This window comes from Halyomorpha halys, unplaced genomic scaffold (assembly GCF_000696795.3).
Source record: "Halyomorpha halys isolate HHAL.00 unplaced genomic scaffold, Hhal_1.1 Scaffold1749.1, whole genome shotgun sequence".
NCBI lineage: Eukaryota > Metazoa > Arthropoda > Insecta > Hemiptera > Pentatomidae > Halyomorpha > Halyomorpha halys.
Genome location: NW_027113763.1, coordinates 190,942 through 215,498, shown reverse-complemented (window position 1 = coordinate 215,498; position 24,557 = coordinate 190,942). Strand labels below are relative to the sequence as shown.

The following is a 24,557-nucleotide window of genomic DNA, read 5'->3' as shown; positions in this document are numbered from 1 at the left end:
TATTTTTATTTCTATTATTTTATCTTAACTTAGTTTCATTTTGTATCTTTTTAGCCCTGATGAAGCCCTACAAAGTGGGGCGAAACGTTGGAAAATAAAATAGTTGTAATTTATTTTCGTTTCACTTGTGACCGCAACCCTGACCATCTTCCTATATATATTTTTAGTTATTATTTGAAGTATTCAAATAAAAATCTTAATTCACATAAGTTGAAGTTTCGCTGTATCACCTTAAAAAATTTTTAAGTTGCTACCAATGTTATTGTTAAAAGCAAAAAATTACCAATATAGTTTATGATATTCATCCATGAAATTTATTAATTAATATTTAATACATTTTCCCAAAAATACAAGTAGTTGTAATTTGTAGTTCTGAAGATACTGAAATACTGTTAAATTCATCATATACTTTCACTTAAGAAGCTAAAGGGTTTTAATTTGATATATTATAAAAATAATGTATTTTTTTTAGTTTTTGACTCCATTTGGACATTTAATCCTATTTTAAATAATATTATTTATTAAGATAAAATTATATTTCTGTTAACAGATGGGCGATGTGTGGCCTGTACTTTTAACTGCAAGTTCATCGAAGTCTCAGTTGGCATCAATCATAATGTGGACGAGTTACTGGTAGGTTTGCTGACACAAATTCGCCTGAAGGAGGCTAGCCCAGGACCAACAAGTACAAGTCGCCATTGGTATCACAGCCATGGGATGATGCGTGCATCTGTCAAGGCTCGACAAGTCTTTACCTGGATTTTTGGCAAGGAGGACTCCAAGTTTAAAAACTGCGAAAATCTCCATATCTTGTAGGGGATGCCCTTACGTCTACTTGCCTATTTGTGACTAGCACTTATGTCCTGTTCCCTGAGTCCTGGGCTGAGGGCAGTTTCCTTATACGATTAACTATGGTCCCCTTTTATGGCATTCCATTTGAGTAATAATAGCAGACTGAAGAAAAAAACACACATAAAATATAACATTTGTTACTACATTGGAGGTCTATTCCAAAGTTTTTTTGTTATCTACCATATAGATGACATTTATATTGAAAAAATTTGCAATTGAAATATTCATATTGAAGGGAGATGGATTAAATTTACATGGTTTAGTTCAATAAAAGTATTGATAGATTATAAAGTTGAAATGGAGGTGATTATATTTACCAGATATATTGAATATATATTATTGTATATATTTATATATCTGATTTTACAAATATTCTGTTGGAAATACCAATTTAGCTGTTTGATACTAAAAAGAGGAAAGTAGTTGAAATGTTTCATCCTACAAGTGTATACATTCAACATATCAGTCATAGATTAGTAAAAATTATGAAATTCCTGCAGGATCTATTCCAAAAAAAGTATGTTCTTCAATTACTAAAATATTGAGGTTTTAAACAATCAGCTAACCTTTAAAAAAAAAATCTTATTAATTAGTTTCTGAATCACAGTTAAATATTATTATTATTTTTATAATTGGGAGCAAGGTAGCTTAGTGGTTAGAGTGATCCCTATACTATACTTACTAATTTCAAATTCTGGTCTAGCACTCTAAATTGTTCTTGATAGAATAGACTTTTTTCCTTTCCTAACAAGACCCACTTAGTCTTGTTAGCATAGAAAAAAAAGTTTCAGAATCAGTTATAGTTTCAGACAGATACAATCTGAGTTCACTCATCCCTTAAATGATTAATGGCATGGTCAGGAAATAGAAGTAAGTTCCTGATCATATAGACTTCAGAGAGATTCTGTCAATCTGGAAGAGAGATAAGTCAGTACCGGTAGTTCCATTCAAAAATAATTGAACTAAAAATTGCCAACATAGGTATTAGCAGTGGCAATTCAATGATTGATTGATCCTTTTAAATGAAACTACTAAAGAAAAAAAAATATTAATCATACATTCCACTAATCAATTATGTTCTTTTCTTTTCTGTTTCTAAGCCTCATAGGTGCGACCAACCAATAATGAAATCATCTAAGGGCCATATTTAGATGTATCTGAGCAATTTTAATGGGAAGTGACATGTTTAAACACAAGATTTTGCAAACTGAAATTTTCATTAATATGTTAACAAAAGTCCTAGTATTCATTCTGTTAATGTTAAATGAATATTTACTATTTAATCCAGATTTGCTATAATTTTTAGATGAAGGTTATAATAAAGCACAAAATTAATACTTTCATCAAAAGGTAAAATAACACTGCATTTTTTCAAAATATACCTATAGATATTATATTTTGAAGACATTACCGCTTTATAGTTAAATAAACAATATAAATTGGATTAAAGCTATGGCAAAAGTTTGACTATTAAAATTAATTATACTGGGAAAGAGATAACAAATACTCCCCTTTCTTAGCATTGCATATTGAATGCATCCTGACCAAAGTACCATTCAAATGAAAATTTTACATTGGAAATGTTATATAAAAACTATAATTTTTATAAATGAATAATTTGAAAATATTTTATATACCATTTAAATGTGGTTAGTATTAGAATTATACTACAGAAAATACACTTAAATATTTTATCACATAATGAACAGAACTGGTGTTTCTTTAAAATCATTAAAAATACCTATAAAAATTTTTGTTTTTTAACAACATTCATACTTTTGAATTAGATACATGTGATGTTCATGTTTTCTTGCAAGTTTGTGCATTTGGAAAATTCTACGTTGTGTGAAAACTCATAATACTGTTAGCTGACAAAGACGAGAATTTAACACATTCCTCTCTGACAGTGAGCATCAGGACTCTTTTATTTAACCTCTAAAGTTTCTTAATTATGGGAATAAAAAAACATGTTTATTTGTGTTTTTTATCATTTAATATTTATAAAAAATCAAATTAAGTATTGTTATTTATGACTTCAGAGGCAGTGAATGCTATACATGATATGTATGTAACACATATGTTATGTGTGTGTGGCTAGTCCCTGAATGCCTAGTTCAGAGTAATATTGGTTTAATCCTCTATTGTGGATCAGTTCACAATTATTTTGATGCAGTTTTATCTCCAAAAAAATCTTAGTATATCTAATAATTCTTGTTGGATAAAGAGATGAAAACTGGATAATATCAGGGTTTGGGACAAGAGTCCATGAGAAATTGCAAAGTTTGGTTAGACTACCTGCACTAATGGTGCTTTTTGGTAATATTTATCAAATGAGGCTTTATCCTCTAAGTACCAAACAGATATAGCAAACATTGAAATTAGGTAGATCAGACCAGCATCTTTTTAGAGGGAGGTAGCTTACCCTACACTCCTTCAGAGGGAAAGTGAAGCTATAAAGAGGGGAGTTAACCATGCCTACTATTCTTAGGTTTACTTTATTTAAATAGGAATTTCCTCTATTAATTTCATTATCTGTAAAACCATTCATTCAAACACAAATATGATTATCAAATTTAATATTGACTAAATTGAATATGGTTAATGCTATTTACAGTGATTTGGTTTATCAATAATGTAAATCCACAAAGGTATTCTAGAGAAATTCGTGTGTGCGTCTCTATAATATTAACATAAACAGAAGGCAGCCCATGATTGGCCCAACTCCAGTTTCGGATCCATGGTTTTTTGTGGGAAGGGTGCAAATGTGTAACAGATATATTCCATACAATTAATCAAAAATTTAAATATAAAAATACAGTTTAAATAAAGTAAATTTTGACAAATAATTTAATTTTTCAATTAAAGATATAATAATAAAAGTTCTTGTTTTTACATGTAATAAAAAGAAATTTTTAAGAAAACAATTCTTTTAATTTTGCAGGGGGGGTCCAGGCTGGACCTGCTAGTGACCTTCTCCTTCCTTGACATACTCATCTTGCCCATAAAGCCTACCTTTTTAGGCTATATTTTTCCTTGTGAATTATCTTCTCCATTATACTCCTTCTTCCAGACCTTGCTAGTAACAGGAAAGAAGTAGGTAAAACTAACGTCCAAAAAAAAAAAACCCTAAATGAACCATAAACAATAAAACCAAATCTTTTATAATTAATTTAGTATTTAAATGTACAAGAACAAAAAAAAATATGGTAATAGTGAAGTGGGATGGTTAATTTGTAATTACTGCCCAAAGCCCGAGGCAACACTGCTTAGTTGGGTGTCTTAACCTTCATGAATGTAACCTTCTGATCAGTTATTTTTGTTTATTATCCAGAAAGACTGTCACATTTCTGGTTAGGTTTAGGTTGTTTTTTATATTTACTGATATTAAAAGGTAGGTTTTCATTTATATCTTTTTATATGTTTTTACGTAGTTTTTCGACTTTAAATCATTGTCAGCATTTGAGAAAAAAGTATGAATTAAGTTATCAGCAATTTTTAATTTAATTTTACTTACTTGGTTAGTTCACATTATTTTCACAATACATACTAAATTATTCCTTAATTTTCTATACTATCAAATCCCTAGTCGAAATTCTACCTCTTCCTCATGTGAAGTTACAGTTTTAACATTAATGTTAACTACTAACTTAAGCTATATAATGAAGTTTCTTTGTTGAATGTTTCTTTTAATTGTCCCTTCTTTTTTGCTTATAAATTATAGTCTGAAGTAAAATGACTGTAGATGATGATAAGATCCGCTTTCAAGTTGAACTGGAGTTTGTGCAATGCCTTGCGAATCCGAATTATTTAAATTTTTTGGCACAACGAGGATATTTTAAGGACCAAGCTTTTGTTAACTACCTCAAATATTTGGAGTACTGGCGAGAGCCAGAGTATGCCAAACATTTAAAATATCCATATTGCCTCTTCTTCCTTGAACTGTTGCAGACCGAATACTTTAGAAAAGAATTAGCCAATTCACAATGTGCTAAATTTATAGATGATCAGGAGGTGCTATTTTGGCAACATTATACTCGCAAGCGCAAGCGTCTCCTTGAACAGGCATCATCCACTTAGGTTAACTAACAGGGTATAAATTTTCATAACCTCTCTATTTTATGTAGCGCTCGTGTTATATCTCCATTGTTAACTTGTAAGACTTATACTTAATAAGTTCTTCTTAATTATTTACAGTTACTTTTAGTATTTAAGTTTTTTTTATGTAACAGATTTATTATAGAAATTAAAATAGTTTTTTGACTAAAGGAAATAGTTATTTATTCATTTTTATTTAATTTAGATTCCACTCATGTCTTCCACATCAAATGTTTTTGAATGGAAGCCTGAACCATTATTTCTTTCTTAACACAGTATAATCTGTTTGTGGTGCTGCTAATTTTTATTAAAAAGATATTTTGCTTTGTGTCTGTATTGTGCCATATTTGTACCTCTTTTATCTGTGTCTGCTGATAATAATCCCTATATGTTACTCTAATAAATATGTACTACATCTCTGTTTATAATTATCATTAAAAAAAATTATATCAATTTCTGATGCTATGTTTTGCTTACTCTTGAGTTAATAATTTGTTTGTCAAACACTCTAATAAAAAATGGATTTTTCAGGCCCTTTAATTTTTGCTTTCAGAGTGAATTGTCAGTCAGTAAAGTTTTGTTGGTCTATGAATCAACCCAACAATTTTTTTTTCATTTTTGTAATATAATATAAAATAAAAGTGTATTTTGTAAAATGAATAGATAGCAGTTAGTTAATATATTTTTAAAATGAAAATATTCTAGTTGATAAAAACAACATTGTTATTCTGTTTTGTACTTAAGACCTTTGACAGATCTATTATTGTTATCACTAAGAAAGTTTTGCCAAAAAAATTAATAAAAATAAGAAAGTTAAATATCATTTTTATACCCTAGCAATTAAGTGCCTGTTATCAACAAAACTCCCAAGAATCTGTAAGAATGAATGCATCATTTGAGAGATAAATTTCAATTAATGTATTTCATTACTCTAATACATTTTAGTCCACCAATAGCATTATTTTCCCTACTTGGTTACCTCGGCAATTATAACCACACTACCATTCAAATTTAAATAATTAAACCAATTTCATTCTATACAGAAGATGTATTAAAGTTCTTGTTAAGTGATAGGGTTATAAAAGATAAATTAATGTTTTATTCACTGATAAATTTATCAGATATGACCAACTAATAATGTTTATTAAAAAATATTCTTTACCTTTGTAGGAAGCTAAACATTTCCTTGGGTAAGATTCGCTTTATATTAAATAATCAATATTTTAGCTAGTCACTTTTGTTTAATCTATATTCGACCAGTTGTAGTTCTCTGTCTATGTTAGTAGTGCAGCCATTCTTTTAATTCTAACTCTATATTCAATTGTATATAAATGTATAAGTTATGAGACTTAAGTATATGGTTAGCAATGTTACTTGGTGGTCTGACAATATACATTTAAGATGTTCCATAAAAATTATGAGAGGTAACAACTAAGAAAGAAAACAGATGTATTGAAATTTATATTATGAATAGAAAATAAATATTACATGGATGTAAATTTTATTATATGGTTCTATTTTTAATGTAATTATTATTATAGAAATAAATTAAATCATGTTTCAATCTCCAACTGTTTTACTTCCTTTTTCTGTCAGTTTCTTGCTGATTCTCTCATCAATAGAAGCTTGCTTAGCAGCCTCCCTCTGTTTGTACAAGGTCATTGCAAGATCGACTTCAGAAGTCAGTTTGACAATTTTAGCCTAAAACAAAAAGTAATACTGTAACTTTTGGGAAATAAGCCTGCTAACTCTAACTTTATCACTAAACCATTAAATAATTTATTATTAGATATCATATTCATAAGAAACCAAAATTAGGAAGTTTGCAAGTTGAAATTTACAAAAATGCAATTTAATGGACTCTAGAGGGAGGAAGGATATATTTTGGAACAAGCTTCAATCAATCTCAAGCGGATAACTTGAATAAATAATTAGAGGAGCAGTGAAGAAAATGTAAATAAATAAGGAGGTATATAGATATTTCCTTATCACTTATGCCAGACATTGGTTTAGACAACATAAACCTCAATATCTATACCAGAAACATGAAACAATCATTCTAAATGAACAATAGATGTTATATTTTTTTTTATATAATGGCAAATTGGCTCTCCTACAAATATTCTTCCTGAAAAGACCATTATTATTCCTTCGGCTCTTCCAGTATGGCTGACTTACTTCATTCAATCGCATTATTATAATCATTTTTTATTATTGTATTATATATTAGTTACTACTGGTCTTAATCTGATTATTATTGTTCTTGCCAGAGATAACCTTCTTAGGTATCTCCTCTTCTGAAGTAATATTGTATAGCACAGGAGTGGCCAACCCAAATGATCTTGTGGGCCACTTTGGAAATGCATCATAACTCCGTGGGCTGCATATAAAATTATAAATCCCATATTAGCTTTAGACACACTATGGTAATTTTTTTGGACTGAAAAATAGAAACATGAGTTATTATTATTCTGTTCACTATTATTCTTAAATGTAAAGATATATAATATAATTATGATACTAAACGCATACTGTAAAGAAATATATAAAACTAAAAATGAAATTTAAAAAAAAGAAATGAAATTTTTTTCACTTAAAAGTGAAACCTTGTTATATTAGATGTATCGAGCCGAGATATGCCGTATCATGATTTTATAGAATATAATTTAATTATTCTGCGAACTCATAAATAAATCAGTCAATATCTGTCATATATTTGCAAGAATGTTATTTTAAAATCAAAGTTAATTTTTGAATATATGGTTTTTGCCTACTTTGGCCATTATAAAATAAATATATTTTCTAAAAGTGTGATGAACCTCATTACAGAAAAATGTTCAAGGAGGGTTTGGGCTGGCTAACCCACGTATAGCAATAACTTTTCTCTTTGGTTTGATATGTTTATATCTTAAGTTATTATAGATAGGCCTTAGGTAGAAAAGTTCATATGCTTGCTCAAAGATATATGGGCCAAACTGAACAGTATCTGCCAAAGAGTTAAATCAGAGGCCAAATAATTGATTTTTATTGCATTTAAATCCAGCCCTAGTCGTCTCCATAATGCAGCCTAAGATGATAAGGTAATATCTTGGCCATTCACGTATCCCAGTATCTGAAACATTTAATTAAACATTGTGTCTGTTCCCAGTAAATTACATCCCCTGTGATGTTAAATGCAAGAAACACTGGCGCATCATCCTGTTTTACAATGTTCACCACTGATGTTTTCCCTGGAATAGGTACCACTTACACAGATACCATCATAGTTGATTGAACCAATCACATCAGTTTCTCAGGAATGTTCAGCTCTCTCAGGCATAGATACAGAGGTTCTTGTAGTATACTGTTGTGATTGGTAGCCCTAACTCCACAAATAGGTGATTCAAGGGAATGCGGAATTTCTGTTTCATTCTAGGATGAATTGGAATGAGAAGATCTGATCGATCGACCATTGATTTTCCTTTGTGAAATAAGCACTGATATATTCTCTAGAGACCTCCCTTTGATAAAATATTATCCAATATATAAAATATTTTAAAGCACAAGGTTGGAGAGTTATGCCTCAATGATTTCTGCGATCAGGATCCATATCATGCAGTAGTTTATGGTTTAAATGGAATTTTTTTATCAATTCTCTTTAATTTATAACTATTATTTGCGTAGCTTGTTTTCCTAACTCGGTTTATTTCTTCTGAGTAATTAAGTAGTATATATATATATATAAATGAAATAATTAATAAAGGTAAGATAGCTTTTTTAAGCTGAGTGAACAATATTTCTATCAACCAAATGTTTAAGAAAATGCACAATTTCAAGAAAATCTGTAATAAAAAGGGTTGCTAAACTTATCTAAAGTCAAATCAAATATCAGGAAAACTGGAGTCAACTAACCATAACTAAAACCTTAGGAGATAATTTCCTTTAAAACATAAGTAAATAAAATAAAATCCACTCGCTGGTCCACTTGGCAACAGTTGAATATGAAGGAGCAGAGACCCCCAGTGTGTTCTGAAAGTCAGCATGAATTTCCATTTCTTTCATACCTTTCTTTAAAAAGTACTTAATCACTGCTCGAATCAAAGTTTTTTCTTTTGTCACAAATCACTATGCATAAAACAACAAAGAGTCGTCACTACCACTCACACCACGTGTTCACTCATAAAGGATGTGTGATTACTGTGCGGGAACCTAATTGCTCTAGCACTGACATCTAGCGGTAATTCCGAGAACTTTTCAAACCACCCTCGTAGTAAACATTTTTTTTTTAAATAGAAATTCATTCATTAATAAAGTCAAAAATATCCAAAAATTTATTTTTACTCATTATAAGAATAAAATGTTTTAAGAATGCTTCTGCAATATCATGAAAATTAAATACAGTGTACAAGATAAAACTATATATAATATTTATGATAATGTTCAGATAAGTATTAAAATATACTTACTGTGTACATCTTTTGTTGTTCTATTCTTCTGCGCTGTCTTGTACCATATGGTGAGGGCCTTTGATCTAAGAAAGTATAATCTGGTAAATTAATAAGGATATCATTCCTCTTCGGTGGTACCCATCGGCTAAGAGGAGACATAAAAATAAGTTAGAGAGTGTCAATTCACAATAAAATTATAAAATTTAAATTAACTATATAAGGAAAAATATTGGTTTTCATTCTATGTTATCATTATTAAGAATTTATTTTGCTCACGCTACTCGAGAAATATGAGGTTTCTAACAAGTTTATTGTTAAAATCTATTAAGAACTATTAGTATGCTGCAGAGAAATCTATCAATAAAAAGTTGAGTGGGATCTAAATATTTTTATGACCAATGAACACTTAAAACCTTCTGAGACCGTAAAAAAAAAATTCCTCTTTGTATCTCAAATATGACTAACTTCTTGTACATTGGTAACTAGGCAATTAAAAACTGATTGAGTTAAAACAAAAAAATGAAGAGTTAGATGCTAAATCTACCACTGATTTTCATACTAATGTCCTAAAATATTTCTTTATTTTAATTTCTCCTTGATGCCGATACAAGTAATAGAAGATTAATCTCTTTTTTAAAATAGATATTTACCTCTTGAAAAGTTTTATTTTTCAACGCCTTTTGAGGAAGCTTATAATGTTATATTATGATAGCTCCTCACTACTTTTGTTTCATATTTAACCAATTATTCGTAATGTAATAATCAACTCACTGATGAAATAAACTCATTTTTCTTATGAATAGAATTAGCCACATTTCTATACATAGAATATTCACATTCTTATACATAGACATAGCCAAAGTTCTCAGGAATACTAAATTTAAATATTTAAAACAACTATAAAAATCCACCTAGTTTTCCCATCAGCATTATTATTCACTTTTATTAATTTGTTTACTCTGGAATTTAACAGATTTTTTTTTTTCCAAAACTAAATGAGCTAATAATTTAGAATCACAGCTTTGAAAAACTACTCCCACATTAGTTTAAGATTAATTTGCTCAGTTTTTCAAGGAAATCCATTCAATTCTGGTTAATTAAATTTTTGGAAAATTCAAAAACTTTCCAGACTCTTGTTTGAAGGATAATTAAAGTGTCAAATAATGCAAACTAATTACCAGACCAATATTTGTAAAAATACTTAAAGGAATTATTGTACTGTTCTAAGTAACCAAAGTGGTGAGGAAAGTCTTGAGCAGACATAGCAGATATTTTCATTTAGATTTAGATTTTACATAAATTTATATGAAAGTACAAAATTAACTTTTATTTAAATTAATTTTAGTGTCTAGTATGCACATGCATGACTAACAAGAACATTTTTCTTAAATTAAATATGATTCCCGATTATTAATGAATATTCATTGAAGACTCCAGATTAGATTACATTAGTTTTTTTAACACCAATCTTTACTCAGAGTAACCAACATGTTCTATTAACTCATTGTTCCATTATTCAATACATGCCACTAATAAGATTTATTAATTTTAGTTTAAAACAATTGTTTTGAATATAAGAAAAACAGGTGTGCCAATAAAAAATTCTCACATTATTCAAATCATTATTTTTTTTTTCTGAAGTGTGTGCCTTACACCTAATACAGAAACAGTTGAAAAAAAAAAAGCTTCAAGTTGCATGCATTAAATCAGTTACTGACATAATGGTTGTATCTCAGAACTTCAATTATGGTTTTCTTGATTGAGCCAATAATTATTGTTAAATAAATTAATCCAGTTTTTCTTCAAAGACTAAGAGATCCCCTTTATTCAAGGCCTTTAACCCTTTTCAGAAGTATTTTCAGGTGCCCAAAAATTGAACACGGAATCAACGGAATGAATTTCAATGATTTTCATGAGTTTAGTTCTTAATGAGATATACATTTTATTGTGAATAACAATAGATAGAGATTGCCGTTTATACAAAAAGTCGGGCTTACCTCACTATCCATTCATGTTGAGCTTGTAACGCTCTGAGTGTGGAAAAGTTCACACAGCCTCTCCAATTGTCTGAAATTAATAACAATATAATGAAATTTAAATGAAAAATCAATGAAGACATCTGCACCATAAAAAATTGTTGAAATTGAAATTTTACATAATAGACATATCTGATTATGATTTTAGTATGATATTGTGAATTCCTGCCTATCGTCATAACATTTGGTAAGGTTGATATGTTGCGACAGTTCACTGTCAAGGCATATACATGACAGTTATTGGGACTGTTAGTTCATTGACAATACAGTCCTAGTCTCCTTAGAATAATAAATATGTACAGTATAAATAATAAAATTCTAAAATAAAGACAGAAATGGCCTTTCCCATAGTAGGTAAAACCAAGGAGATGATATATTTTTGGGTAATTTGGGAAGATGTAACCTTCTCCAGAAAACTAGCTGCAGTTGATTTCGTTTAAGGGGGTATATCACATAACACTAAATATAAAAATCTTAGTTCCAAAAGAGTCAGGTCTCTAAGAGAAAAAAAAACTATGTTATTGGCCTATTTTAATATTCATTTGGCTGATGAACATTCTAGTTTTTATATCATACATAAAAGGTGTCCAATTCATATTTAAATAAAAACATCTACTGTACTTAGTCTGATAGAATTAAAAGATTTTATTGCATGCAAAATTGATTTAATTTTTAAAGAGTTATAAGGGTCTACTCTGTTAGTATCAACAATATAAAAAATTGACCATTGTCAAGTAAGGTTTTACAATGAGGGTAACAATAATTGGAACAATTCTATTAAAACATCTTCTGATGAAAATAAAAAATAGGCTATTTTATTGGAAAATCTAGAGACTTCTAGGTTACAAAAAAAGTATGTTTGTTTCTACAAAAATCATGCGAGAATCATGAAATAGAATTAAATGGAACATAAACATGGCATGTGAAGAAAAAGTTTTTGTGAGTATTGACTGACCCAATACAATGGGTCTTTTTTTTTTATATACAGGCACTCAGACGATTACATGAAGCAGGTTTGAATCTACATTTTACTAACTACTGGGTAGTCTTAGTCACCTACTAACATTGTGTATCCCACTTAAGCAGAATTTACTTTAGTTGTAAAGATAACTAATAACTTAAATTATTTAATCTGAGTTTTATTAATTATGTGAAACTATACAAAGGAAGTAATACAAAGACATACTATCTTAATATACTAATATAATTAACTCTGAAAATATAAAAAATCTCACTCAAGGTATTAATATTCCTTAATATAATCATTTCAATAACATAAAAGTTATAAATACAAAAAGGTAATTTTGAGGTTTTCCGATATAAAAGTTTTTGCTTATATTCTGCCAAAGAGGATTCTTTTATTATCGATTAGTTGGTCGATACTACAATATGAATCCATCAGAAGATAGCTATCCCATAATAGAAAATTTAATCTTTGATAAAGCACTATTCTCCAAGTAAATCATATTAAGAATTAAGGTAAATATTTACTTTTGGTACTACAAAAAGGTGGCAAACCATTATTACTGTATAACTATAGTTAGTCACGATGGCATTCATGGTCACTGGTTTACTGTCGTGGTAGTAATATCGCTGGAAGTCTGATGTGATCATTAACTGTATTGTCAATGAACTAACAGTCCCAATAACTGTCATGTATATGCCTTGACAGTGAACTGTCGCAACATATCAACCTTACCAAATGTTATGACGATAGGCAGGAATTCACAATATCATACTAAAATCATAATCAGATTCGTCTATTATGTAAAATTTCAATTTCAACAATTTTTTATGGTGCAGATGTCTTCATAAAACGCGTTAAAAGTCTAACTCTCTTAATCCATGTAAATGGTTAATTTTTCATAACAAAACTAATTTACAACTCACTAATTAATTCATAATTATTTGAAGTTTCTGATCTTTAATAACAATGAAAGATACACTCCTATAAAGGTGAAATTATTTTATCATAGTTATAGTCAAATAATATATTTTAAATAACAATATTTAATTGTTATTTTACTCTTTCATGTTTTATCTACGATTTATTTAGTTAATAAGAGCATTAAGGAAAGAATAGTCAATCAAGAGTGTTATATATTAACTAATTTATGACTGAAATATAATACATTGTTTTAACTCCGGATCAATAAAAAAATAAAATAAAAATACATTAAATGACAATTTAGAATGTTAAAAAAATAGTTCAACTAACTGTTTAACGATAGCAGTTCAAAACGAGAAATGAAATCAATAAGATAATAAAATTAATCAACTTGTTTATATTTTCAGTTCATTGTTATGTATATTTCCAAATTTGTTAGTCTATTATTTATATATATATATTTTTCTGAATGATGGTTGTTAAGTCTTTTTGTTATTTGTTTTTATAGCCCTGATGAAGACGCTGGTGCGGCCAGCAAAGAACAACATAAATAAACAAAACCATATTTATTTATTTTATGCCGACGTAAATAAATATGGTTTTGTTTATTTATGTTGTTCTTAGTTGACCGCACCCCCCGACAAACTTCTCCAATCATTAATCTACGGTCAACTACACCTCAAAATAATTATTTAGTTTATTTGTGTTTTTTTCTGCTGACCGCACCTCTCCTGTCGTATTTTAGTTCCAAATAAGAGGCCAAAACCATGCAAACAGCCGTTTCCTAAGTCCAAAGCTATAGTTCAAAAATATTTTTAATTAGCTAGTCGAACTATCGACTAACTGCTTAAAGATAGCAGCACCAATCAAGAAAGATAGAAATAGTAGTTCTATTAACCACCACAAGAGGCCAGCACCTATTAAACAGTCTTTTCCGAAGTCTAGCAGGAATTTTTTTATTTTTTATTAGGATATTAGGAACTCACAGGAGCTCAAGTAATCAGATCGGATAGTAAAAAATTGTGTTGGAACAGACTTGATAGATTGTGTTCCAACACTATTACAACGGCAGACGGACTTGTTGAGCTCCTGTAAGTTCCTAATATCCTAATAAAATATAAAAATTTTCCTGCTAGACTTCGGAAAGGCTGTTTGGTTGGTTCTGGCCTCTTATTGCCCTTTATTGATTGGTGCTGCTACCTTTAAGCAGTTAGTTGAACTATTATTAAAAATTATGAGAGATAGTTGACCGTGGATGATAAATGAGGAGAGAAGATGGTTGGGGGTGCGGTCAATGAAACACAAATAAGTATGACTAACTTATTTTAATGTGCCGACGTTTCGGCTAGAGTTTCCAGCCTTCTTCAGGGCTGCTCGCTGAAAAGTTGAGCACCTAATATTAGGTGCTCAACTTTTCAGCGAGCAGCCCTGAAGAAGGCTAGAAACTCTAGCCGAAACGTCGGCACATTAAAATAAGTTAGTCATACTTATTTGTGTTTCATTGACCGCACCCCCAACCATCTTCTCCTCATCTATTATTAAAAATATTATCAAGCTATATTTAGCTATAAAAAAACTGCTGTTTGTATGGTGCTGGCCTCTAACAAAGTAATTTGGAACTATAATTTTCTACATTCCTTGTTTTGTGCTGCTGTTTGCTGAACTATTTTTTTAACATTCTAAATTGCCATTTTATTTATTTTATTTTTTATTGATCCGGAGTAAAAATGATGTATGATTTTTCAGTCATATTTACTCATGTGTGTTTAAAATTAGTTAATATATAACACTCTTGATTGGTTGTTCTTTCCTTAATGCTCTTATTAACTTCATAAATCGTAAATAAAAAATATAATATTATATATAATAATACATGATAAATTGAAAACCATTTAGATTAAGAGAGTTTGGAAGAAATGAATTTTATAATTATTTAAATTTCTTCAGAAAAGAGGGACACTTGTATTTCCCAATTTTATGAAGATCCGAATTGGCTACTACCCTTTCTACCATTTTATTTCCCTGATATTCTTCCTCTACCAAGTCTTCCAACCGCATGTCCATTCACACCATCGTCCATCATGTACCTCTTATCTTCTTATGTTCAAATATCTTGTTTGAACCTCTGTTTAGTAACTTTCAATTATTCTTCCCCTTTTTGTTATAAATTATATATTTACTTCATCATAATAATTAAAATTACTAGTATATACAACCAAGAGTAGTAAGTACAACATCTTAATAACGTCTGCCATCTTCGAAAAGGTAGAATTATTTATTACTTTTTTCTCTTGGATGATACATACCTTGCTAGTAAATGCTAATTTAAAAAAAATAATAAAAATAAAACTCAATATTATGAAAATGCTGTTCCCCTTGAAAAGTTAGGATTTGACTGTTATGTGGTTTCACATTTTTTTCAACAATATTTTACTCATTGATGAAAGTAACCTTACCAATAATTATGGTGTCTTATTAATGCTTTAAATGATATAAATGACATGTATAAAGCATATAAAGCAGATTTATTTTTTGTAAGATAATGCATTATATATTTGAAAAATTTGTTATTTATATAAATTTGGTCTAGGCTTATGACAAATAAAAAACAAATGAACTTGTTCTATGTAAATAAATATAAATGTAAATATGCATGTCCATATAGGTATACAGATAAACAAAAAAATTAAATAAATCGATTAAACAAAAGTTGTTATCCAAACAAAAAATCTAGTTATAATAAATTCTTTTTACACACATACTTAAAGTTATGATGAGATTAATTATTAAGGTTTATATACAATCCTTCACAACAGTTTCATGATATTACTTTATTTGCATAAAAGATTTGTATAAGTACAAATGATTTTGCTTAAACCAGACAACAATTTTTCAGATGTTTCAATGAAGTTAACAGTTCCTTAGTATTAAGGGGGAGGAGTTGTGGTCGTATAGGTTTCCTTGCCATCCCTTGTCTGGACATTGCTCCAACAGATACCACTGTACACAAACAGCATGAAGGCAACATGAATGTATCTTTAACTGGTTTTCCATCCTCATCCACAGCTACCATTCTATGGTAAATGTACTCCTGTTTGCACACAGTCTAGTAGCCATTGGCAAATGAGTCATTAAAAATTCAGCTTTGCTCAGGTTCATCACAGGTCTTCCTAAAATGAAAAGATGAGGCTTTTATTAATACAAAACAATCTTTAAAAAACAAAATTAAATAAAATGTAAAATAAGGCTAAACTTTTTTTTAATATAAGAAGATGGTCAGGGTTGCGGTCAAAAGAGAAACAAAAATAGTTTACAACTATTTATTTTCCGACTATTTTTCGATACAACTATTTTTTTTTTTTTTTTAAGATTATGATCAGAATTCTTAAATTATAAAATATTGTTTCTCCCTATGTAGGGCTTCTTCAAGGTTGAGGGAGTGTGTGCTTGCAATAGTTAAAGAGTGAAGTTAGTTATTTTAACAAAGTTCATTACTTTTTAGAACTCTTTATCTATAAATTCATTGATTGAAAAAAAACATTACATAAAAGAGACAAATATGCTTCTATAATTCTGTAAATGCAAGAAAAAAGTACAACACCTTAGCTTTGTGAGACAACTAGATCTTTTGTTTTCATTTTTTATTCCTGAGGAACTTTATTAATTCAGAAAATGGAAATTTTCATTTTTCACCTTTTTTCAAACATTTTATACATCCATAAAAATAGTAGATCTGAAATGTTTTTTATAGTAGTACTAATCCTCAAGAATAATGAATTTTCTCAGGTGTTTTTCTGTTTCGATTTTTTATTAATTATAATTAATCATTAAACAACTATTAGAATACTAATTAATTAGCAATAATTATTGTTGCATGATTAAATTTAAAAACATTACTACAATACAAACAGTTTTAAAATAAGTACTAACTCAAACCTTTGAATATTTCAATAAATAAAAAATAAACTTATACCACTTTCGACAAGAACACCTCATATAATAAGTAATAGTAAAATTAAGAAAAAAGAAGGTGAAATAAAGTTTGAAATGAGTATGAAATAAATAATTATTTTTTACTTTTATTGTGACGAAAATGTCTTACTTAAAGAAAACGAAATGGAGAAATAATAACTAAAATTTTTAAAAAAGCAATAGAACCATAAACACAGGCAAAAAAATAAATATATATAAATGAAAACATCTATCAGTTTTTGGTCCACAGGAACAAAACTATACAATATTTAAAAAAAAAATATTACTATTTTTAAAAAAGTACAATACTAAATCAATTGCCAAAAACATTTCAACTCTAAATCTTATAAAGTTTAACCTCCTGTTACTTCAAAGAGTATAGTGAATTAAAAAAGTTTTTAAATGAAGTGGGTAGAGATATTGTATAGGCACAAAACTCAGTTAAAAATTGAGACATTTTATTTATTTATTAAGATCTTTTTTCTACTTAAAACATATCATTTTAACTTTTTAAGATTTTAATCTCAATAGTCCAGAAAGCGATAGAATAAAAGGCATGACCTCAATTATCTCTAATATTACCCTCTCTTTCCTAGTGGTCACAAATAGGCTTTCCATCTTTTCAAAGCTGGATAGTTGTTCTCAGGCGTATCCGTATTGTATGAAACAATAATCAATGAAATATCAGCCAGGTTTTGTTGAGTTGATCATCATCTGAAACATTACCCCCACCAGTCTGTCCGATAGCTTTTATTATTGTACTTAATATATCAAAAACAAGATACAAAACCATTTTCAGCCTGGGTAAAATAATTTTAATTTTTCAGTATTTATTACTCCTTCATAATGGTGGCAGTGAAAATATCAGCGACGCTCAAATCAAAAATTTTTAGTTGAGTTTTTCATTATCAGTAACACATTTATTCCTCCCAAAGTGACAGACTATTATTTATGTTTATGTTTTATATTTATTTATATATATATATATATATATATGAAATATGAGATGGCACCATTTTCAACCTGGATCAAATGATTCTATCATTATTTTAATTTTTCGTTTTGTGATTATTTATGAGTTAATCCAACATTAAAATTAAATATAAAATAGAAGAAGAAAACAAACAAGATTTTTTTTTTTTTTTTTATATTTTACAAGTACTTCCTTTTATTGTACGCATGAAACTATATTTCAGAAGTATAACTCGGTCGAAGTTTGTGTTTTGAGAATGGCCAATGAAATAGAGCCAAAACATCACAAATATGTTAAAAATATTGTGAAACTGTCATAAAAATGTTTATTGTAAGATAGTTTTATAATAAAAATTTGTGGGTTTAATGAAATCCATATTATTTTGATTGATATCTATTAACTAAATATGTATCCCACTAGAAAAGCTAACAACAAACACAAATGTACCCAAAAAATTTTAAATTGTAAATTTTGAGGATATCCTCAATGTGTTATTATAATTACTTTAATCTTTCTGTATTCCTTAATAATAATTTATTATAGTATAATGTACATCATTATAAAATTGAAGAATATGTTGTGTGAAATTACAGAAAAAATAGGAACTTTTGCCTGGAAGAACATTTTTAAATAATCCTTTTCCAACACAGGACCTAGTAAAATTTTAGTAAATCTTAAATGGTGGTAGTTTTCAGCTAACTCACTTGCATTTTCCAAAATAAAATAGGATTAAAAAATAATTTTTTCTCATATTCATATTTTTGTAAGATAAATGTTTTCCCACTTATCAAATATTTGTGTTCCTTTCACCTTGATCTTCTTTTTTTCATATCATATTTTTTAAAATAATTTATTGGCATGCCAATCAATTTAAAAATATATTTAATATAATAACTTAATTATATACTCAGTAGCAAAAACATCTAAAATTGCTTTGTGGTATAACTGAGTAATTTTTGTTTTTAATTCCCGACATACAATACAACCTTTTTAGTTTTTTTAAGTGGATAATTTAAAACCTAAGAAAAATTTATAAAATTGAAAATTAAAATTATGTAAACAAATTAAAATCGATAATCTTTGTTTTTTTTCCAAATTTGGTTCTATTAAGTAGTGTCTACATTAAAAGTATATCTAATTCTCCTACATTTCTATATCTATTAAGGTCTTTATTTTTCCCCATGATATAATTCTGGGGTTTGACATTTAACCCTTGATCTAGTCTGTGGATATCAATCCAAAGGTTCTCCTGAATTTATTGGGTCGACTTGATTAGAGTATTTGCTCTAATCTTCTTTAGATTGTTTTCAATTAAGAACTTCCTTAAACTGTTTAAGAAGCAGGTAATTCATTTTTAAACAAAGGTTTGGGAATTGGTCAATTCTACCACATTTTGAGTACCTTCGTGTTTTTGTGGAACAGTCTGGTCTAGGAAAAATGGTTTGCTGCCTTTATTCGTTCGATTCCCACCTGGTCAGTCCATATTCATTTTCCTGCAACCCTGAGAAATGAATCTTGAAATTCCCGATCTAGAAGTAGAGTGGCACTTTTTGCCTTAGTGTATGCGCATGGCACTTGTGACCGAGTTGGAAGTTTTGTAGAAAAACTGACAACTCTTGCCAGCTTTCTAAGATTCCATTAAAATCAAATAAAAACTCCAGCCTATTAAAACTTTTTGAGTGGGCAGCAGAAAACACTACCAATGTATATTTTTCTTGCTCAGCTCCCCCCAATATAGCTGAAAAACTGTGGAATGAAAAGTGTCAAAATTTCCTGACTTATTAATTGAATCATTATTCAAGTCTGAGTAGTGTTTATTTTCATGAAAATTTTAAAATCAACATTGCTGTAATAATTAATATGAAAAAAAGAGCTCAATTTATGAGAAAGCAGTTTTTATAATGAATTTCCGTCCCACATTTATATTTTGTCCTATGATTTACATTATCACAACCTATTCAAGAAATAAAATTTAAAAAATGTACTTTCTGAGAAAATAAAAATAAATTAGGTTTTGAAACATTTTAACTTAACCACATAGAATTATCCATCATATGAAAGGCCATAGAATATACTGTAAAATGAAACTTATCCCATATCTCTAGATAAATTAGAAAAGATTCTACAGCAAAATTTGTTATTTGTTGTTTTTTAGCCCATTTATAAAGACTTAACAGTTCAGTAATTCAAAAATGATAGGCCATACCTCAGGAAAATTTCACATTTTTCCCAAGTGTATATCTTTACAATACCTATGCAAAATTTGAATAAAATCTAATACGGTAAGGTTCAAAATTATGTTGAGTTGACATGAAATGATTCTAGAGTAGTTTTGCCAAATTTTGAGACCTGATAGAACTTTTAAAATCCAATATTTTCTGAGAAACAGTTTTTCAAACACCAATATTTTTTTTACAAATGTGTTTTCTAACATTTTTGGATTAGAATCCATGGACAGAAATTGATTTACATTTACTTCTAGGTATAGCATAAGTTTAAGCTATTTTCACTATATGAATTTATTTCCCACTACAATTGGTCACCTCCAGCAGCAATGCTTGGATCAAATGAAATGAAATCCGATATTTAGAATTTTTTTCTAGTTAGAACAATACCATAATAATAAGTATGAATTTCAGACATATATAATTCTGTTCTGAGAACCATTTTAAGACTTATACACCTCTAAGGCTCCTTCATATTGAGTCAGCAGGTTGTAAATTGATAGGTGAGTACTTTTTGATGAGTTTAATTCAATTCTACCCTCTTTATACCCTGTGCACAATATCAGCCGTGTAATAGCTGAAAAAGGTTCTTATATTAGCCAATAGTGCCAGCACAGCTCTGACAATTGTGATGTAACTTGCATGAAGTCTTCTTCATATAATATTCAAAAGGCCCTTTAAATTTCCAAGTACTTAGCAAATCGAGATAAAAATTTATAATTATCTGGATCAGAGGAAAAAGTAATGTCTTCCAAGATGTTCTTTCCATACCTAGGAGCAGGTTGCATTTTTTCTTTATTATTATTCCTTATACATACAAACCATATTTTTAAATTTATCTTTCAAATAATAACACATGTATCAACAGGTATCGAATATTTTTATTTGTTAATTTTCTATCTTATTTATTTTTATTCATCATAACTTAAGTAGTAAGTGTAAACAATATTTTTTAATTTATTTGAATACATTTCATCAGGTATCCACTGGTTTTTAAAGTTAGCTATTATTTAATAATTTCCATTATGTGATAAGTGAGATAGGGGGAAAGAACAGTTTAGAAAGAGTGCAAGCTTTTATAGAATAATTAATCTTTTTCAATAAATCTCAACAGTACTGTTGAAGGAAAAATTCAAGTTAAAGTTGGATCCTGACGAAAGTGTGTGTCTACAACCAATAAAGTGTGACTACTATCGATATAGTATTTTTTCTTTTTTAGAAAATTTACCGTCTAAACTATTTTTATCATACTTCAGCAATCATAAACCCACAATTTCTTTCTCAGAGTTTAAATTGTTAACACAGTAGCTAAGATTTGGCCCAAGTACAGATAGATATCAGCAAACCTCATTTTAGTAAAAATATTAAATGGAAGATGGTCCGGGTGCAGTCAAAGAAAAACTAGAATAGTGATCAAACTATTTATACAGAGCCAATGTTTCGCCCCATGTTGTAGGGCTTTATCAGGATTTTCGACTCGAAGTCACAGTGAAATTCGATTGATTGATGATTAACTTTTGTTCTGACTTCAAGTCTGAAAGCCCCTGTAATGTATTTGAGTTTTTCTTTGACTGCATTTAATATTAAACACGGTCAATCATCAATGTTTTAGTAAAAACACTGTTAGATCACTTTTTACACATCCCTCATCCCTCCTAATGATATAAAATATATTTTTTGTTCATAGCTCAAATCAAAGCAGGTATGTATCTAATAGGTTAAAAAAAAAAAAAACTACAATTTTGATGTATACAAAATTATTACTAAACACAAATAAACATAATAAAATAACATAAAAAAACAAAATACCAATTAAAAATATAAGCTGATTATAATGACGAAATTGACCAAAATAATTTAAAACAGATTTCTGGACACATGTTATCTCTGGTCTGAATTATGGTGGTTTGTGGTTTTCAAATCTTGTTGATACTTAAAATATAGAAATACTGATTGGCTAGTTATTACTATTATTTTAAATACACAAGGCTTTCTTATTGGAATCTTCCATTAGAAAGCTAATTATAAATTTAAGGAATCAAAATATAATTTCTAAATGGTAAACTTGAAACTTACACATAACCATGCATATTAAATAAATAAAGATGGTTGTTTTCATATCAATAAACAAAGTAATTTTGAGTTTTAGTTATCCTAAAACCAAGCAAAAAATTCATTACAGTGAAAACTCTATAATGGTCAGCCATGGGGTATCAAAACATGAGAGGGGAAGCTCAGTAAGGCACTGTGATCCTATCTCACTGGCTGTGCCAGACAATTATTTATTGTTACATTAGCTGCGATTCAACTCTGGGGTTGGGAGACCCTCCTGGATCAAACATAACCAATTATAGTGGATTGTTTTAATTGGGGGAAAACCAGAGAGAGAAGCATGATCCTACTCAAATCTGCAAACTGTACTGAAGAATAAAAAAGGATAGTTTCTTGAATGCAATGATAGTATTGCAGCATTAGGTTCTATTCAAGAAAATGGTTGTCGCCTTTCACAGATTACCATATTTGTATTCTATTTAAGTATTCTATCAAAAGATAAAACCATTAACCATAGGTTTTCCTAGTTTTCAACAATTAGAAAATTGCAGGGAGGGGTGTTCATTAGAGAGGTTTCACTGAATTTAAGGAAACATATACATATTAAAACACTTCATATGCCATCATTGATCACTTTCATATGAGATCATTTTTTAAAACAAAGGAGCAGCCAGTGCTGAACTCCTTTTCGTGACTTTAACAGTTATAAAAAAAAATAACAAAAAGTTATTACAATTAAAAATGGAATAAAACTTCTTAAAGTTATATAATCTACTAGATGAGTTCCATTGTTCCATTGATATAATAAAACTTACATATTACAGTTCAAATTTACATATATTACCCCTTCTTACACTCCTCCCCTCTCCCACTAATGAATCTGCAATAAACATATGAATAGCTTTAAACCCTAAAGTTAAATAATGCACATTTTATAATAAATACACTCATATTAAATAAATAATACATACTTATAATAACAGAGGACAATTTCAAAGTTGCTTAGCATTTCGTATATAAAATTAGAAGATAGTACAAACAATATGAATAAAAAGATCTTGATTATCATAAAAAAACAATGTCATTAAGTTTTTGACACATGATTTGATGTTAGAAACATGATATGAATAAAAATAATGCATCATGAATTCTAACGATATTACTCTAGGCTCCAATCACTATCATCATCATCATCATCATCGTCATCATCATCATGTTGCATAATCATCGGAACACAGTAAGGATCATTTAAAATTCCATGTTCAATAAGAAAATTTTCAACATCACTGTCATAGAATTCATCACCAAGTTCATCGGTTACTCGGACAAAATTTCCAATAACAGAACCTTCTTTATAAACAAGAAGAGCAGGTACACCATCCATTTTAAACCTGTAAACATTAATATTGGAATGATAATTGATATAAAGCTCATTTTGATTACTAATAAATGAAATAAATACACTTAAAATTATAAAACCTTTTTTAAATTAAAATCTATTTCTGCTTCTTTATAAAAGAAAGAACTTAATATAGCAAAGATTTTTAACAATAAAATCGAAATGGTTGCAAATAATTTAATTCCTTGTTTTAAAATGTAACATAGAATATTTATAATAAGAATATATATTACAGATGAAAATGAATAATCAACAATAAATTGCTATCAAAAAACAAAAAAAATCTAAGAAGATCTAAAATAATATACAACTTTAACAGAATCAGTAATTTTAAAAGAGCTGAAACTAGTTCTTGCAGTAATACAGGCACCATTTATTTTAAATTAGGGCCTTATAAAAATGCAAAACTTTTTGCAATTAAGAATTTGAAGGTTAAGATGTTCTGGGTAGTGGTCCAAAAAGGAACTAAAATAGTAAATCTGAGAATTAACTGATAAAAAGGTTCATTGCCAACCACTTAAGCCCCTAACTGTCACAAGGGTGGAAACGTAGGTTCCTAATAGTTTTTAATATTTTTTACCACCAACCCAGACATTTTTTTTTCTTGTAGGAGAATAAATAGAATTATCAGTAAATAA

At 28.7% G+C, this 24,557-nt stretch overlaps 3 protein-coding genes across 3 annotated transcripts in view; 1 reads left to right on the top strand and 2 right to left on the bottom strand.

The window, feature by feature from the left end:
• LOC106690510 (GTP-binding protein REM 1) overlaps positions 1–4,242 on the top strand; it is a gene marked incomplete at its 5' end in the record, with an annotated part of 60,328 nt that extends 56,086 nt beyond the window's left edge. Inside the window, 1 exon segment of the mRNA XM_014435949.2 lies at positions 551–4,242. Within this exon segment, the coding sequence (XP_014291435.1) occupies positions 551–816 (266 nt within the window). The 3' untranslated portion in view covers positions 817–4,242.
• A 2,153-nt stretch (positions 4,243–6,395) lies between these two features.
• mRpL52 (mitochondrial ribosomal protein L52) lies at positions 6,396–12,747 on the bottom strand. Its single transcript, XM_014435951.3, has 4 exons — positions 12,646–12,747; positions 11,372–11,441; positions 9,393–9,519; positions 6,396–6,648 (listed from the first exon to the last, which is right to left on the bottom strand). The coding sequence occupies exons 1-4, from the start codon at positions 12,674–12,676 to the stop codon at positions 6,508–6,510; spliced, it is 369 nt and encodes a 122-aa protein (XP_014291437.1). The 5' UTR covers positions 12,677–12,747; the 3' UTR covers positions 6,396–6,507.
• Positions 12,748–22,944: 10,197 nt separating this feature from the next.
• The window catches only part of LOC106690512 (phosducin-like protein), a 5,912-nt gene continuing 4,299 nt past the window's right edge, over positions 22,945–24,557 (bottom strand). Inside the window, exon 2 of the mRNA XM_014435952.2 lies at positions 22,945–23,911. Coding sequence (XP_014291438.1) covers positions 23,680–23,911 — 232 coding nt within the window. The 3' untranslated portion in view covers positions 22,945–23,679. The remainder of the gene's footprint in view (positions 23,912–24,557) is intronic.

Coding starts and splice junctions, on each gene's coding strand:
- mRpL52 (XM_014435951.3), bottom strand. CDS start 12,676: ATGATTATATTAAGGAATATTAATACCTTGA. Junction 9,520..11,371: donor CAACATGAATGGATAGTGAG/GTAAGCCCGACT, acceptor GTCTCCTCTTAG/CCGATGGGTACCACCGAAGA. Junction 6,649..9,392: donor AACAACAAAAGATGTACACA/GTAAGTATATTT, acceptor TTTTTGTTTTAG/GCTAAAATTGTCAAACTGAC.